Genomic DNA, 17,538 nt, shown 5'->3' with positions numbered 1-17,538 from the left:
CATCTGCATCTTTGGTTATATCAATATGTTATATAATTATATATTTAAGCTAGACAGTGTGAAGTATTTGGACATCTCGGAGATGAATGCATAAAGCTGTAGGTTTTAACTTATAGCACAGGAATATCTCTTTGAAATACTTTGGGCTGCTAGCATCACATGGAAAAAACACCTTCAGATAAACCCTCTAACAAAGGATGACTGGATTACAATAAACTATGGAGAAATTGACCTTTACCTTAAATATGCATTTTTACAATGAAAAAGGCAGGGAAGCCACTTTAGGTGCTAAAAATGAAACATTTATTCAGACTTCTTGACATTTGATTTAACATATAAACTCTGATGAGAAGCACCTCTATTCTACAGAAAATGGCAGAAAAAAAAAAGTCAACAGAACGAAAAGTGAACAGGAAAAGTTCAATCATGATGTAAACAGATGAAGATGTAATTACTTGGGACTTTCAGACAGGACCTGAATGCACCATTAGACAAGAGAGAGATTCAGTGAGCAGGATGTGATCCAGAGGTAATTCTGCTCAGGCTTGTGATTATGTCACCTCCACTACCTGCCTCAGCTCCTCTATTAGTGGAGCCAACTCCTTCTCCAGACTCATGATAAGACCTGAGGACACACAAAGGGTACTGTCGTTACTTCACCGCTCAACAAGAGAGGCACACGTTCAACACAGGGTGAACTGTAATGTCAGCTTAGTCAGCACACACAACATCTCACAATTTGACTTTGGCAGATAAAACTTCATGAGCACATTATTATTCCTCTGACTCCAGGACCTTTCCTCTAGCATCATCCGGAGGACTCATTTTACAGGACTAAATACTGTTAATTTAGTCCTATTGGTGAGCAGCGAAAACATCATTATGGTGTTTGTTGTTTTGTCAATGACGCTCAATATCTGTAGAGCGCTTTAAAGGGATAGTTTGGGTGTTTTGAAGGGGAGTTGTAATAGGTCTTTATCCACATGACATAATCATCAGTGTATTACCTACAGGAGATGATGGTCGGTAGGGCTGCACGGTTATTTTGATCAATATAGAGATCAATTATTCAGTAACTTTAGATACATGTTTTTTATTGCACTTTCATATTTGAATAAACAGATCACCTCCTTTCACCTCCATGTTGTGCTACATTCCTGCTTACGCATAAATCTCTGCATCATAATAAGACTGGTCCTTGTTCACAGTGCATCTCCTAGCAGCAAAATAAATTTGTAATCCTAAACCTTTTACCCAAAATTAAATTTCATTAAAAACACTTTCACGTTGTGCTACATTCCTGTTAATTATCAAATCTTTGCATCAAAATCAGACTTAAAATAAGGTTCTTTTTCACCTGAATTAAGTGCTTTGACAGGCAAAAGGAGTAATATACTTTATTACGGTTGGGCATTACCCCTACTGACGATATTGCTTTAAGAAAAATGATATACGATATTATCGTACAAAAAAAGCTCTGATGATTGAGGGTTGATTGCTTTCCGTGGTAGGATTTTTGGTCCGGCTGCTCTTTGTGGATGGAGGTTTGTGGAGTTTCCATCTTTAGTCCCGACTTGTTTATTGCACAGCTTACAAATCACTTCATTCACGTTGTCTGGCTCTCATTTTCGTTTGGTTTAAAACCAAAGAATCACCAAATATGTGCATTTGCATTCTGTTTGCTAACGAGAACAGACATCTTTCCTGCTGGAGTTAGGGCTACATGGGTAATTACGTAGGCTACAACGTCAGACCTATGCTACATGTTACTTTTTTTTGATACGCTACAACAGTGCAGTGAAGCACAGAGAAAGCAAGAGAAAAAGAGAAAGAGAGATACCGAATATAGCGCAAAATTCTTAACAGGTGTGGCATAACTGAATATCGTTCTGTTATCGTGGACACATGAGGACCACTATCGTGTTAAACGATAATCTCGTCATATCGCCCGAGCCTAAAAGGAACCCATCTCTATTCATTCATAATGGTATCTGTGCTTCATGATCTTTAGTATACACTATGTCTGGCTTTGAGTACAGTGGACTGAGGTGAACAGTGTACAATAATCATTGAAAGAGATTTTACCTGTGTTGGCGTTGCTGCTGGCAATGAAACTGATGACCAGTGGTAACCGATTGAACTGCACAATCTGTTCAACACAGAGACACAACAAACGTGAAACTAGATTAGATCCTGATGGGCAGGTTGGCTCCTTGCATGGCAGCCTCTGACATCAGTGTATGGATGTGTGTGTGAATGCTGACATGTAGTGTAAAGCACATTTGAGTGGTTGGAAGACTATATAAAGTTCATTTACCATTTAATACAAGTGTGGTGATGCAAGTTAACTGGTCATATTGAAGAAAAGTGTATTTTCCTAAATGTTGAGACACCTCTTACGTAGGCCATACAGACATTCCCCCGCTGGTTACGGTGTACAATTGCACTCTAGCTATGTGCTGACAGACACAGAAACCTCCCAGCAAGCGTGCAAAAAAAATTATGCAAACATTTTTTAGTGCGCATGAGAGACTATCACTACCGCTGCTACAACTCCACCCTAGGGGAAACACTGAATGTGAAGCACTTTGTAAAGTCTGTTTCTCTCTAGATAAATCATTGATCATCCTTCTGAGATATTACCTGGTAGGTGTTGTAGTAGCAGATGATACTCTTGTTCTTGGAGAGGCCCAGCTTACTGCCCTGATCAGTGGCCAGAGCGAAGGTGGACAAGAAGCCAGGTCTCAGAGCGTGGACTGGGGCATTGTCATTGGCAACTGCAGGGACACAGAAGCAAAATTAACAACAACAAACTTCCAGTGAATGGCTGCTTCATGCTCACACCGTTCATTTCAAATAGTGTCTGACAAATTCTAACACATATGTAGAATATATGCATAATGAAACGTATTTGCTTTTACTCGTTTAAGCCATACAAACTACTTACCCATGTTCTAATATGCTCACAACACTACTGCTGAATTTCTATTCAGTTAATATACTGGATATACAGGGAGGATATAGAGGGAAACCAGGGGATATACATGTAGGATATACAGGGAAACAGGTGCCAAATATCACATGAACATTACATTTCTATCTGGTACTGTCATGTTAGAATTGTGTCTTTATGGAACATTTACTTCACCGATACCTACAGTAAGGCAAGGCAAGGCAGCTTTATTTGTATAGCACATTTCAACAACAGGGCAATTCAAAGTGCTTTACAGAAACATTCAAGAACATTGCGACAAAATGCAAAAGAACATTAAGAAATAATTAAAACAGTTATAAAAACATAAAAACATTAAAACATTAAAGATTAGAAAATAAAAACAAGCTAAAAATAAAAGCTAGGATAGAAGCTAAAATTGCATAAAACTCAAAAGAGTAAAAGTTATAGTGCAGTGTCAGATCATTATCTGGTTTAATAAAAGGCAGCCGCAAACAGGAACGTTTTAAACTTTGTTTTAAAAGAAGTGAGAGTTGGAGCGGTCCTGCAGGTTTCTGGGAGCTTGTTCCAGATATTTGGTGCATAAAAACTGAATGCTGCTTCTGCATGTTTAGTTCTGACTCTGGGGACACTAAGCAGACCTGATCCAGATGACCTGAGAGGTCTGGATGGTTCATAACACAGCAGAAGATCAGAAATGTATTTTGGCCCTACAGTATGTATGTATGACAAAAAGCCATCACTTCAAAAGACAGATGAAGCCAGCAATATTACAGATTGCATGTCTGAATGGATTTAGGAGTAAATGTTACACAGGCAATACAAAACTACAAAAGCAAGGCTTTTAAAAATTGTGCTTTCTTTGTGGTTCACAGCATGTGGAGAAAACCAGTTTACTGTGAAACAGTTGTCTGGAGATGTGCCTACTCCCAGTCGCAGCTAAACCACAATATCATGGCGTTGTAGTGGAAATGCATGAAGGTGAGAAAAGGGAGTATATACAGTATTTTGCCCAATATACAATATGGAGGACCGAAGGCTTCAGAAATGGTTCCTTACCTTTGATAACTGGGACACCGTCCCTGTCTGTCACGACGATAGCATGAAGACCTTCAACACTGATGAAGAACAGACAGTCGACTTTACAAATGACTCTATACACAACACATTCTGATAGCTAAATATTAGTAGCATTCATCATACACACCTTTGCAACTGTTTGTATAGGTATCTCTTCAAATCCTGCAAAGGAAAATGTGTTTGATAAGCAAGTTAGACAAGTTTCTAGATGAGCATCACTATAACAACCTGACTGACAGAGTGATGTGTTGGTCGCGAACGAGCCGGTTCTTTGAACCGGCTCTTTTAAGTGAACGATAAGAGCCGGCTCCCGTCCGAGAGACGTTTTTTTTTATTAATTCAAGTCAGAATGATAGGACGATCTTCTCCGCGCCACGGGCACTCCATGCACTGACTGTGACTGAATGTTCTGTTAATGACGTCCGTGCGACCAATCAGGTGATGACAGACAATGATCATACCATCAAGCAGGGAGGGGCGGGGGTGCGTGGCGCGCCGACTGTCTGCAGGTACAGAGCAGGAGGGAGAGGAGGAGAGAAAGTAAGAGAGGAGTGCGATGTGCGAATAGCAGACAAGATGAGTGACAGTCGGAAACGAAGCAGCATGTAAAATTATGGTGTTCTGGAAATTATAAGGTTTAGTATAATTATATTGAATAATTTAAGTGATATATGTACACACATACTAATCATAGGTCAAAACAGCGCTAAATTTGGCTGGATTATAAAAGGCAGAAGTGGTCAAATGAACAGCCGTTTGGGAGCCGAAAGAGCCGGCTCTTCTTGGTGCGCTGAGCCAAATGATCTGGCTCACTGAAAAGAGCCGGACTTCCCATCACTACTAACTGATACACTGTGGAGCTGTAGCCAACAAGCTAACGGTATGCTAGCTAACAACACATTCACACAAAAAGTGACAGGCTGGACTCACATCAGCCATGGTGGCCAATGTCTGGTCGTGTTATCCAGACCGCTCGGACACTGTGGGGAGAAAACAGGCTCCATTAAACGTCAGCTCACCCCGTGTGTTAATATAACTTGATTACAGCATGCTAACATGTTAGCTAACTAGCACAATAACTGGTGATATCTAGATGTTAAGTTGACGTTACTTCCTGAACTAAACTAAGTTAAACTACCCGCTGCTCAGTTCACCTCTGCACGCTACGTTAATATGAAAGTGAAAATATAAAATATAAGGTTAAATGAAACCAGTAAATGAGTCCACATACCTTCTTAGAGTACTTTAGAGTAGACTTTACAGCTAACAGCTGACCATGTTACAGCTAGACCAGAGACACAGCCGGAGTCACATGACAGGCTTGTTTTCCTCAAGGCCTGTTGGAGGAGGACGGGTCATGCGACATCAACGCGTCATATCTTCGGGGTACTACACATGCGCAGTAAAGTCTGGTCTGCACTCGCCAAAATTGTCCGTGTCCTAACCTCCTTCAATAGGCCTTGGTTTTCCTCTCCTTCTTCTTCTTCTCTCGGTTTAAATTGCGGATCTCAAACAGCTTAAAGGTGCATACAACTCCCCTACTGTACAGGAGGGTGTAACATAGTGATGGGAGTTCAGGCTCTTTTTTAGTGAGCTAGATCATTTGGCTCGGGCTCACCAAGAAGAGGGCTATTTCGGCTCCCAGCGGCTCTTCATTTTACCACTTCTGCCTTTTATAATTCAGCCAAAATAAGCGCTGTTTTAATCTATGATTAGTATGTGTTCACATATATTACTTAAATTATTCAATATAATTATACTAAACCTTATAATTTCCAGAATACCATCTTTTGACATGCTGCTTCGTTTCTGACTGTCACTCATCTTGTCTGCTATTCGCGCACTGCACTCCTCTCTCTTTCTCTCCTCCTCTCCCTCCTGCTCTGTACCTGTAGACTGTCAGCACGCCGCACCGCCCCTTCCTGCTTGATGGTATGATCCTTATCTGTCATCACCTGATTGGTCGCACGGAAGTCATTAACACAACATTCAGTCGTAGTCAGTGCATGGACTGCCCGTGGCGCGGAGAAGATCGTCCTATCATTCTACCTTGAATTAATAAAAAATAAATAAAGAACGTCTCTTGGATGGGAACCGGCTCCCATCATTCACTTAAAAGAGCCGGCTCTTTGACCAGACGTTCCGGTTTGTCCGGGACTGTCCCGAGTCCCGACAAAAATCTGTAAAACACTCATATGTCCCGGTTTTCAACAGTCACTAAGAAATTGTCCCCGTTTTCACTACAATTAAAATAATAACAATATTATACTTACATATACTTTACTTGTATGACTGTTTTTGTATTGTATTGTATTTTTATGATTGTAATCCATCCCATGTCCAATGTATATTTATTATTTTTCTGTAAACTTGTAAAACATTAATAAAGTCTTTAAAACAAAAAAAAGAAAATGACAAAGTGTCAGAGTATGGACTACCAGGACCACGAAAGCAAGCAACTTTGTCCACCTTCGCTCCGAGCCTTTCCAAGCCGACCTAGAGCCATGAAAGCGATATCTCAGGAACACCAGAAGCGAACTGTCCTCAAGGATGGACTTATTAGATTTTGGTGGTGAAAGGTCAAGGTCACTGACCTCACAAATCACGTTTTTGGCCATGACTAAGAGGAATACGAATTCATACGCTAATTATGACAATTTCACAAAATGTCAGGATAACAGAATAAAGTAATCAAGTGATGACATTTTGGACAGACATGGATGTAAACTGCAACTTGACTGGTTGTCACTGGTGGCGAGGTGGTAAAGGTGGTAAAGGTGGTCACTTTAACAGTGTGCTTTGTTTTGCTACAGTTTATTAATCTGTTTCATTGCTTTATCAATCTGTGTGCAGGGATTTATTATTCTAGACAATATGAGCCCTGGTTAACGCCATACAAAAGCAATGTGTTACTTCTGTACATATTCAAACAATGCTACATTGATTTTGGCTTTGTACATCCAAGAACACTGTACCAAAATATCTCCCGATTGATTCTTGAAAATATCTGTAATGTCTGAACAATATTAGTCTAACTTGCTGTCTGGATTCAATTCAAAAAAGGAACTCTAATGTGTCAATTAATTAAAAAGAAAGTCATGCATGCAATCTGTCTAAAGGAATTCAAATACTACACCAAGCCATTGAATCCTATAGTCTATAAGAAGGTTATGGTACACTTGCTCAGGAATTCATGGGACTAAAATGCAAATATATCTTTTACATTATCCTAAATTTGTTGTTTTAAGTTAATAAAGAAACACCAAGGATTGACAGTGACCTTTTAGGTTTAGCTTAGTTTTAGCTTTTAGTTCGTAGACTCAGAATAAAGAGCCGCTGAGCAGTTGTCATATCTCTGAGACCAAATCCAAATATAGCCAACTATTAATAGAATATCTTAACAGACTGGGCTTCACATGTTCTCTGCCCTGACAACAGCACACTACTCTGTGAAGTGGCCGGGAGGAAGCGTTCTGTACTGTAGACTCAAACAGGTGAGTTTATTGAGAATAGAAGAGGTTGTTGAGTGGCCTGTAAGCTTATATGCTCTTAGTTATGAACACTCAAATACATTTAGATGTTTTCCATTAGTCAGAATTAGACTTTATTAAAGTCAAACCCATTTTGCATAATGATCATAATTCAAAGAACACATTTTGACAGTCATATTTATAATCAGTGGTTCAGCACACATGACCAGAGGGGAAAATGAGGATTGAAACTTAAAGGTCCCATATCGTTCTTATTTTCAGGTTCATATTTGTATTTTGTGTTTCTACTAGAACATGTTTACATGCTTTAATGTTAAAAAAAACACGTTATTTTCCTCGTACTGTCTGCCTGAATATACCTGTATTTACCCTCTGTCTGAAACGCTCCGTTTTAGTGCATTTCAACAGAATTGCAACGGAATTACGTTGCTAGGCAACAGCTTGGGTCCATGTTTACTTCCTGTCAGCTGATGTTATTTACATCCACTGCAACAGGAAATAAACTAGGACACATTTAGAATGTTTATGTTTGAAACCATGTAATGGTGTAAATGTTTGTGACATCACAAATGGACAGAAATCCTAACGGCTTGTTTCAAACGCACAATTTCTGACTACGGGCTGTGTGAATTTCTTTGTATATTGAGCGTTTTGATAGTTTAACAGTATTTATAAAGCACTTAAACCTGCTTTATAATATAAAAGACATGAAAATCTCCCTTTTTTACAATATGGTACCTTTAAGTTGAATAGATCTTTTCCACAGCAGATGTTCTTGACTTGTGAATCAGAGGTATCCCAAATACTATTACTATTTGCATCATTGTATTGTAAAATTGCTAAATCATGAATTTATTAGTTATTATTATTATTATTAGCTCCACCTTTGCTTTTCTTGCTATGACAAGTCAAAATGCCTGCTGTAGCAAAGGTCCAGGAATCTGATTCATTCATTTTGGGAACGATAAAGAAACATGAGTGCTCCAGACTAGCATGATGGACAGTTGTTTGACAGGGAAGAAAATAAAAAGTATTTTTACACGGCTATGTTGAATACTCGATTCTGATTGGTCAATCACGGCGTTCTGCGGTCTGTAATTTCTTTATAACTATGCTATGCATAACAGACCGTTGCTATACATAACAGACCGTCACTATGGGCGTAGCTCTGATGTCGGACTCTGGAGGACCGTTTTTGTGTCAAAATATTGATTTCTTCAGTAAGTAGCCGTGTAATAAGCGGGATAATGTACAGCTAGCGGGTCATTGTTGTGAAAGAATCCCCTTCAGGGTGATGAGAGCGCCCTGTACTTATACCATGGCCAATGAGAATTCTTGATTCTGATGGTTAGACATTCCTTTTTAGTAACCGGACAGTAAAACTGAACATCTATATTGTGTTTTTGTTGACCTTTCTCTACCTTTCCCTTTATGTATAGCAGGGGGACCTTGTCCCTTTTATGTCTACAATGGTGTCAGTTTGAGATAATGTGACTCATATTTGCAGAAACTAATAAGAAACATGCAGTTCGTGTTCTTGATAATGTGATTTTGATCAAATTCCCCTTGGCTATTTTATTAGTTTCCCCTGTATTGTAGATGTAATGTATTTGGGAGTGGGCGGTAAAATGTTCAAAGGGGTCACAAGACTTTACACTGGCTCAAATCATTTCAATTCAATGAGTGAGTCAGTGAGCAGATTCACTTAAAGGTGACCGCCAAGCCTCTGTTCTTCAATCTACACTAATGGAATGGTACTTTATTTCTGTCTCTGGTGAACAGTTGTATTGTACTTTGTCTTGACTTTGTTCTTCTGATTAGCATGGGGGACTTTCAGCAATTTGAGCAGGACTTCTACCATACAGGATATTACATAGACGACCAGGGTCACACCGTGGCCTACGACGACACCTATGATTCCACCAGCCCTGCTTATTACGACAGGTAAGTATTCACCATGCACGCAGGTAACGCGATACACATTACAGCCAATGGTTTCACGCTTTTCCACTGTAACATATCAAGAAACACACTAATGTGGCAACAAACTGCAAGATTTAACATGTTTTTAGACCTCAAGGATACACACAACATTTTTTTGTGAGAAAGATTTTTACAACTCTGTTTCCTAATCCCAGAAGGTAGCTGGAAATAATAATAATAATACATTTGAATTATAGAGCGCTTTTCGTACAGTTAATACTCAAAGACACTTTACACAAGCTAAAATGAAATAACACATTAAAATCTTACAACACAACATTAATCACACATTAAAATCAGTTCTGAAAAGTTGAGTTTTGAATAGTGATTTGAATGAGGACAGGTTGGTGCAGTCTCTGATGTGTTTGGGGAGTGAGCTCCAGAGGGAGGGGGCGGCTATGGGGAATGCTCTGCTGGTTCTGAGTGGTGGAGGTACGGGGAGGAGTGTGGTGGTGTTGGAGCAGGTCTGTGAGGTAGGACGGGGCCTGGTTAGAAAGGGCTCTGTGAGTGAGGAGAAGGAGTTTGAACTGGATGCATTGTTGGACAGGGAGCCAGAGGAGGTTCTGGAGGACAGGGGTGATGTGATCACGGGAGCGGGAATGGGTGAGCAGACGAGCAGCAGAGTTCTGGATGTACTGGAATTTATTGAGGACTTTGGATGACGAGCCGTAGAGAATGCTGTTGCAGTAGTCGATTCTGGATGTGATGAATGCGTGGATCAGAGTTTCTGCAGCAGAGAAGGAGAGTGATGGGACACTTAGGACATCTCGACCTCTTCTGGACAGATTATGTCTATTATTTTTTTAATCTGTCTCTTATGAGACCATTCAAAATATATTAATTAATGATTCCATCCTGTTTCTTAAATTATATATCACTAAATTCCGTTATATTTGGTTGTACATTTACACATCTAATTGATTTGAAGCAAATTTGTGATCTGTGATATTGGGCTATATAAAATTTAATTAACTTGACACTTGAGGGCACCCGAAGCCAAAGCCTTTTCAGTGGGACTGTTAAAAGGCATTGTGGGATATGTAGGAGGGCACTAATTTAAGTAAAAGTAGGCGTGGCAGGTTTTTGGAAAAACATATACTGCAAAAAAATCCTAGAATGACTTGAACATTACTGGTTGAGGCACATAGAAGTTAGGGAATATTTGCTGATAGATATTCCCACATTGGCGGCACGTACAGGATTATTATGACATTACTACTTCTATACTCTTTCAGGGAGGGTTTATATCTATATTTTTTCTTGCAACTGTTGTTTTCAGTGGAGCACAGGCTTTTGCGTCGAGTGCTCTGGATCCTTCCGTGGAGCAGCAGCACGCTGGACAGTTCTACCAACCTGCGATGCTTTCTGGGGATGATGAAGAAGAAGAACCTACTCTTCTTGAGGGTAAGATCAATCAGCATTTGCATACATTTATGTTTTCTTTGGGTCATTATAACTACCTGTGTTGTATTAGTTGAAACCAAGCTAACAATTGTCCATTCATATAGAGGTCAGATGTATTGACCCCAGGAAAGAGCTGGGGCATCGGCGTGGGAGGTGGGGGTGCTGAAGGTGCTGCAGCACCCCTGTTTTTTTCTGTAGGCCTATTGTTTAACTGCAATGGAAAATAAAAATACATATATTATTAAAATATTTTAATGCAGTCTCATATGGACCTCGGTAAATCCTCACTCGTCTCCTGTATGAAATGGCTGCATCGTCACTCTCCTGCATTATTATAAACTATAATAATCTGGTTATGGGTCATCCATACACTGCCTCCCTTCCTCTCCCTCTTCCTCAGGTCTCATGCATTAGATCCGTGTTGTTGACTGTGTAGTTGCCGTGGCTGGTCGACATATAGTATGTTGATGTTCAAGATTGCTTGTTCAAAGATTGTCTACTAATGCGCGATGATAAAACTGCTCTTTTGATTGTCAGAATATGATTTTACAGTGCAAACATTGCCAGAAGGGTAAAAATTACAGATGAAGGCAGTGATAAGAGTAATTAATAAAGTAATTATTCCAACTATAGCAAGTTTGGTCTTTAAGCGTTTTGGGCATTACATATAGCAATAATAATAATGGTCCAAAATGATGTAAAATATCATAGTTTTAAGACAAAAACCTGAAAATGTTCGTGGGGGAGAACACCCAAACCCCCCACTCCCTATTCCCCAATGGGTGCACAACACCTATAAGCCCTCTGAAAACCCTGTTTAATAACTATTAAATATAACTGATCATGGCCATTCAAATTTAAGCAAAAAACATGAATGTCGCTCAGCATTTAGTATGACATCATTATGTAGACTGACTTTCTCTCAGCACGCCCAACTCTGATTGACTTCCAGCGTCCCTGAGCTGGGAAACAAACTAATCACTGAAAACAACATTTCTGTTCATCGTCTAGAACTCGGCATCAGTTTCGATCACATCTGGCAGAAGACGCTGACGGTGTTGAACCCTTTTAAGCCTGCTGACGGCAGCATTATGAATGAGACTGATCTGACAGGTCCTATCCTCTTCTGCGTTGCTCTGGGGGTCACTTTAATCATGGTGAGTTACTAGCATGGCACTGCCTATCTCAACCAAGTATGTGGCTATTACATTATAAGAACCCTATTCAGCATTCATCGCTGTACGATATGTACAGTAGTGAGATTTAACAAGTGCCTGTCTATTTCTTTATTCTCATATATTCAGGCAGGTAAAGCTCACTTTGGTTATGTGTATGGGATCAGTGCTGCAGCCTGTATTGGGATGTACATTCTGCTGAGTCTGATGAGTTCCCTGGCAGTGTCTTATGGCTGTGTGGCCAGCGTCCTGGGCTACTGCCTCCTGCCCATGGTGGCCCTCTCTGCAGTCGCTGTCTTCTACTCTTTGCAGTAAGTCCATTCAGTGGTTGTGTATTATTATACTATTTCTGTTTGTGACTTGTTGGATGTTAAAACTCAAAAGATGTTGAGCATGAATGAGGACGTAAAAAGTAGTTGGTGGAATCAGGATTTCTATCTGTAAGGTGACATGCTGAAGTGCTCTTGAGCAAGGCACTTACAGTATCTTTAAGTTGCTGTAAAAGGTACAGCTCAGAGTTCAAACATCTAAACTGCTGTAGTCGCTGAATTCATCCAGAATTTGAAATTGGAAACTGAATTGATTTAAACTTTAGTACGTGTATCTTTAGCTTTCTGTCACAGAATATAAAGCTCAGAGATTGGATGTTTCTTGCAAAAATACACCTTGGGAGTCGTAGTTAACTTCTATGTACACATAGACAAACATAGTTGTTAACCTTTTGGACTGATGATTTATCTGGGGGGAGGTTCATGCCAATTCATGCCGTAGAAGTGACTCAACTGTGAGTCATGTAACGTTGTCTATGGGAAAATTAATGGGACTTTTACTTCGATAACCACAGCCGCCTGAAATAGCTGCTCCCACTTTAATGCACTGCTTCCACGTTGCTAACACTGACACCACCATTTAACAATCAGCCACCAACTTTGTCACCAGCACCAGCATCCTCATCAATAAGCCAATGAGCATGTTAATGGTCTGTTTTAGTTTGGACAGACAAAGAAAACGGTCAGATGACACTAAAATGCAGGATATATGCACAGTTCAGGTTGGCTGTGGCTCAGAGGTATAGTAGAGCAGGTCTTTCACCAATCGGAAGGTCGGTGGATCAATCCCCGGCTGCTCCAGTCAAATGTCAAAGTGTCCTTAAACAAGTTACTGAACCTCAAACTGCTCCTGAAGGCTGAGCCATTGGTGTGTGAATGAGTATTTAGATTAGATACTGATGGGCAGGTTGGCTCCTTGCATGGCAGCCTCTGCCATCAGTGTATGAATGTATGTGTGAATGCTGACATGTAAGAAACTAGAAAAACGCTATACTGTATAAATACAAGTCCATTTACCATTCAGGTCAGGTTGACGTTCATGCTTCAAATCCCTCTTTTGTCTTCACAGAGGCATCCCGGGTACACTTCTGGCCTTGTTAGGAATCTGTTGGTGTAGTCTCTCTGCCTCCAAGATCTTCATCTCCACCCTGGCTATGGAAGGCCAGCAGCTATTGGTGGCTTACCCATGTGCCCTGCTCTATGGACTCTTTGCACTGCTCACTGTATTCTAATTATTACCAGACTAAAGCCCACAGGAGTCAAGTCAAAGGGAGGTTTTGTTTTTCACCCCTGTCTTAGGTAAAGCAGTCAAGGGGATTTAAAGGGAATTTGGGAACATGGTGGATGATTGAAGGTGAAAGGATTAACATAGTCACTGATTCAAAATATCTTGGCCTGATACTGGATCCAAATTTGAACTTTAAAAAATGGTTAAAACGACAAAGTACAACCATTTTATATATATATATATGTATGCATGCTAGTGAAAGTGAGTGTGACCTCCTGAGTCCTTATACAAACTCTAAAAACTCTAGACAAAAAGCCACTGCATTGTCATCACTGTAGGCTACTGGAGAACAATTTAAAAACAAATCACTGAGCTTTGAGAATTTTTTTATCATTTTCAAATTTGTGCCTGGTTTATAAAATGTTGTACTATATTATTTATTACAGTTATTTATAGTGACCTGTGTATGATCCCTCAGTAAATTCTATTAGATCCTCAAGAATATTCTCTATATGAAATTGTACCATACGATTTCGCCGCACTTTGGCCAATCAGCTTTTTCTGTGAAAGCCCCAAATGAGTGAAACACCTTGACGATGCTCAGCTCTGTACTCACTGACCTTGAATTCTATCTTATGGGCTTTATGACTTGCTTTTATCTGACAAGCATACATTTGCGATGTACTATTGTGTGTAATTTGTATTGTGTGTTCTTTTTTGTATAACTTTGCCAAGGGACTACAGAATCAAATTATCTTAAAGCTAATCTGGTACGGTGCATCATGGTGAAATTTACATTTTATACTGTAATGTTACAGAGCTTCAATTTAGTTTTATTATTTATTGAAGCTATATTTAATACTTACATCTTAAATAGTACCTTCATGCCCTGTATGTTATTTATTCTGTCCGAAAAGATTTTGATGAATAAATATTTATGTAATAAGTGTATCTGACATTTCCTGGTGTCAGCTCAGTCATTCATAACAGTATGGATCAAGTCTGGGTTTTGAATGATAGCAGACAACTCTGGGTGAATATGAGTATGTGCAATATGTGATTCCAGTTAACAAACAATAAGAAATCATCCCCCTTCACTAAGACTATAAATCCAACTGATAAGGAAAGATTAATGTAGTTTACATCCAAATTTAACACAAAATTTAAATGAATTTCCAGAAAATCCAAACATCTTTGGCTCATTTTTGTTCTATTTGTTCAAATTCTCATTGCATCCCGAGAGCAATCAATAAATCAAATGCTCTGGCAAAAAAAAAAAAAACTCTGGTGACTGTGGCTGTCGCAGGACTGTAATTAACTCATCCAATCATTTCATTCCTGCCTACCTGTGTGCAGTCTGCCCGTGCACTCATTGCCCATCACTGGAGTCTTCCACAAGACTGCTAGGAGCTGCTTGGGAGCTAGTGCTGCTGGCCACTTTCATTGGAAAAGGGTTGGCAACACTGTGCTGATAATTGTTCAAATCTAGCGTGCTCTTGTTCGTTTCATTAGATTACCTACCCTAGCTTTAATGTGTGTTTTCATCCAATACTGTCAGGAGAATATCAGCGATGAGTTCATGGAGATAAACAGCTGGTGGCGCTAATTCTCTAGTTGGCTGCCTTTAAACCGCTAAAACACTAAAACACCAGCAGAAAAAGAGGAGACAATTACATGATGTAATCAAAACCAGTGAAACCTCAGATGAACAAAAAACGTGAAAAATATGATAGAAATAGGGCAGCACAATGGTGCAGTATTTAGCACTGTCGCCTCACAGCAAGAGGGTCGCAGGTTTGAATCCGGCTTTGCATGTTCTCCCCGTGGGTTTTCTCCAGGTTCTCCGGTTTCCTCCCACAGTCCAAAGACATGCAGGTTTAGGTTCAATGTGGACTCCAAATGTCCCGTAGGTGTGAATGTGATTGTGAATTGTTGTCTGTCTCTATGTGTCAGCCCTGTGATAGTCCCCCCCGCGACCCTGAATAAGAGTGGTAACAGATAATGGATGGAAATATATTTCTGTTAGTTTCATGTATTAGTAAGGAAGGTTACAAGCTTGAGTGACAAATAAGTCATGTATTTAGAGTCTAAAGTCTGAATCCATTGCAGTTATTCCCATTTTGCTTATATTATTACACCCACTTCACTTTGGCCAAGCTTATGTTTTTATTTTAGAATGATCCATCCACACCGTACAGGTAGGTGTGGATGGGTGTGCAGATAGTAATCTTCATGGCATCCTGTTTAGTTATCAGGTCTGCCGGTAAGTTTTTTCATTGAAATCAAATAATAAGGGTCTCCTTTTTCACTCCATTGCCTCAAACTACAAAGTAGCTATTCCCTATTATTACAGTAGAGGGAGCCACAACATCAGTTTTGCAGCGTTAAACCATTCACACTGACTGAATGACGGTATATTTCTCATCAGTCAAATATGTTCAGTGGAGTTATGAATTGAAAAAGTTGATGTAAATTTGACAGAAAGTTGGTTCCATTTATTGTCTTTTTTAAGCCATTTTCTGCAGAAACACTGCTATATTAGTGGTAGAACTGTCCTGGAGAACAAGCTGTGTGTGTGTGAATGTGAACGGAGGAGGATGTCAACACAGCTGTGGAGCTTTCAGAGGAAGAAAAGGAACTCATTTCTCACACAGCCTCCATGATGTATGGGGGTCTGAGCAGACTCTGACAACTGCAGAGTCAGTGATGTTCTGCAGACGACTTTCTTTAAGAGCAGGGAGAGCTGGCGAGGGAGTGGGGGAGGGCACAGACGTCGACACAATTCGCCGTGATATTAACAACGGGTAACTTCTGAGGGTCCTGGTCCAATCAGGCAGGTGGATCCAGTCCCCCAGGTGATGCTCGAGCTGACGAGGTGGAATACTGAGGCCACGATCTCTGCTCTGTCTCTGTTCTGTGTGAGAGACTGTGGTGACCCCAAGACAACAGTAACAGGAACAGTTAACAGTGGTAACAGTGTTGTTCGAGCATTTCAAGCTGCACTAGACAAAATGTTCATGGGAAAAAATTAAACAGCAATCAAGTAAAGCACAATAAACTCCTCAAAGGTCCCATATTGTAAAAAGTGAGATTTCCATGTCTTTTATATTATAAAGCAGGTTTAAGTGCTTTATAAATACTGTTAAACTATCAAAACATTGAATCAACAGAGAAATACACACAGCCCGTATTCAGAAACTGTGCGTTTGAAACAGGCCGTTAGGATTTCTGTACATTTGTGATGTCACAAATCTACAATATTTAGACAATTTCACAGTTTTAAACGTAAACATACTAAATGTGTCCCAGTTTATTTCCTGTTGCAGTGTATGTGAATGACATCAGCTGACAGGAAGTAAACATGGACCCAAGCTGTTTCCTAGCAAAGCAATTCCGTTGAAATGCACTAAAACGGAGCGTTTCTGACAGAGGGTGAATACAGGTATATTCAGACAGACAGTATGAGAAAAATAATGTGTTGTTTGAACATTAAAGCATGTAAACATTTTCTAGTTGAAACCCAAAATACATGTATGAACCTGGAAATGACCATGATAAGTCTAAGTCCTAACCCCTAACCCTATATACAGTATATATAAATGTATGTTTTTTTAGAGAGGCAAGAGTGAGATCAAAATATAAAAAGAGTAATTGGTTAAAATAAACCATTACCAAATCTCATTATCATTGATAAAATATTTTTTCTCTCTTCTTTGGAAAAAATCCATTATTTAAATTCGGATTAAAAATGCCTTAACAGTGACCCTGCAGGTCAGAGGATAAAGGGCAGCCTGTGTGTGTGAAGTGGTTGTGGCATCGTGGGGGTAGAGGAGGACGGCAGGTCAGGACGTCTTCTATCAACTGCATCAACTTTAATTCAGAACCCCGTCAATGG

The 17,538-nt window shown here is 39.8% G+C and overlaps 3 protein-coding genes across 3 annotated transcripts in view; 2 read left to right on the top strand and 1 right to left on the bottom strand.

Annotated features, from left to right (window-relative positions):
- Window positions 1-17,538, top strand: part of LOC141752035 (dual adapter for phosphotyrosine and 3-phosphotyrosine and 3-phosphoinositide-like) — a 188,980-nt gene that overhangs the window by 81,103 nt on the left and 90,339 nt on the right. The gene's annotated exons all lie outside the window — the stretch shown is intronic.
- lamtor3 (late endosomal/lysosomal adaptor, MAPK and MTOR activator 3) lies at window positions 281-5,400 on the bottom strand. Its single transcript, XM_074609781.1, has 7 exons — window positions 5,265-5,400; window positions 4,964-5,013; window positions 4,161-4,195; window positions 4,013-4,071; window positions 2,644-2,777; window positions 2,086-2,149; window positions 281-625 (listed from the first exon to the last, which is right to left on the bottom strand). Exons 2-7 carry the CDS (start codon window positions 4,970-4,972, stop codon window positions 552-554), a joined length of 375 nt encoding a protein of 124 aa, XP_074465882.1. The 5' UTR covers window positions 4,973-5,013; window positions 5,265-5,400; the 3' UTR covers window positions 281-551.
- LOC141783368 (protein YIPF7) lies at window positions 7,457-14,601 on the top strand. The gene is made up of 6 exons (XM_074660630.1): window positions 7,457-7,527; window positions 9,346-9,468; window positions 10,787-10,911; window positions 11,923-12,068; window positions 12,216-12,397; window positions 13,485-14,601. The coding sequence occupies exons 2-6, from the start codon at window positions 9,347-9,349 to the stop codon at window positions 13,645-13,647; spliced, it is 738 nt and encodes a 245-aa protein (XP_074516731.1). The 5' UTR covers window positions 7,457-7,527; window position 9,346; the 3' UTR covers window positions 13,648-14,601.

The sequence above is a fragment of the Sebastes fasciatus genome, chromosome 15, assembly GCF_043250625.1.
Source record: "Sebastes fasciatus isolate fSebFas1 chromosome 15, fSebFas1.pri, whole genome shotgun sequence".
Classification (NCBI taxonomy): domain Eukaryota; kingdom Metazoa; phylum Chordata; class Actinopteri; order Perciformes; family Sebastidae; genus Sebastes; species Sebastes fasciatus.
Note: the sequence above shows the minus strand (reverse complement) of the source record. Positions and strands in the feature narration are given on the sequence as shown.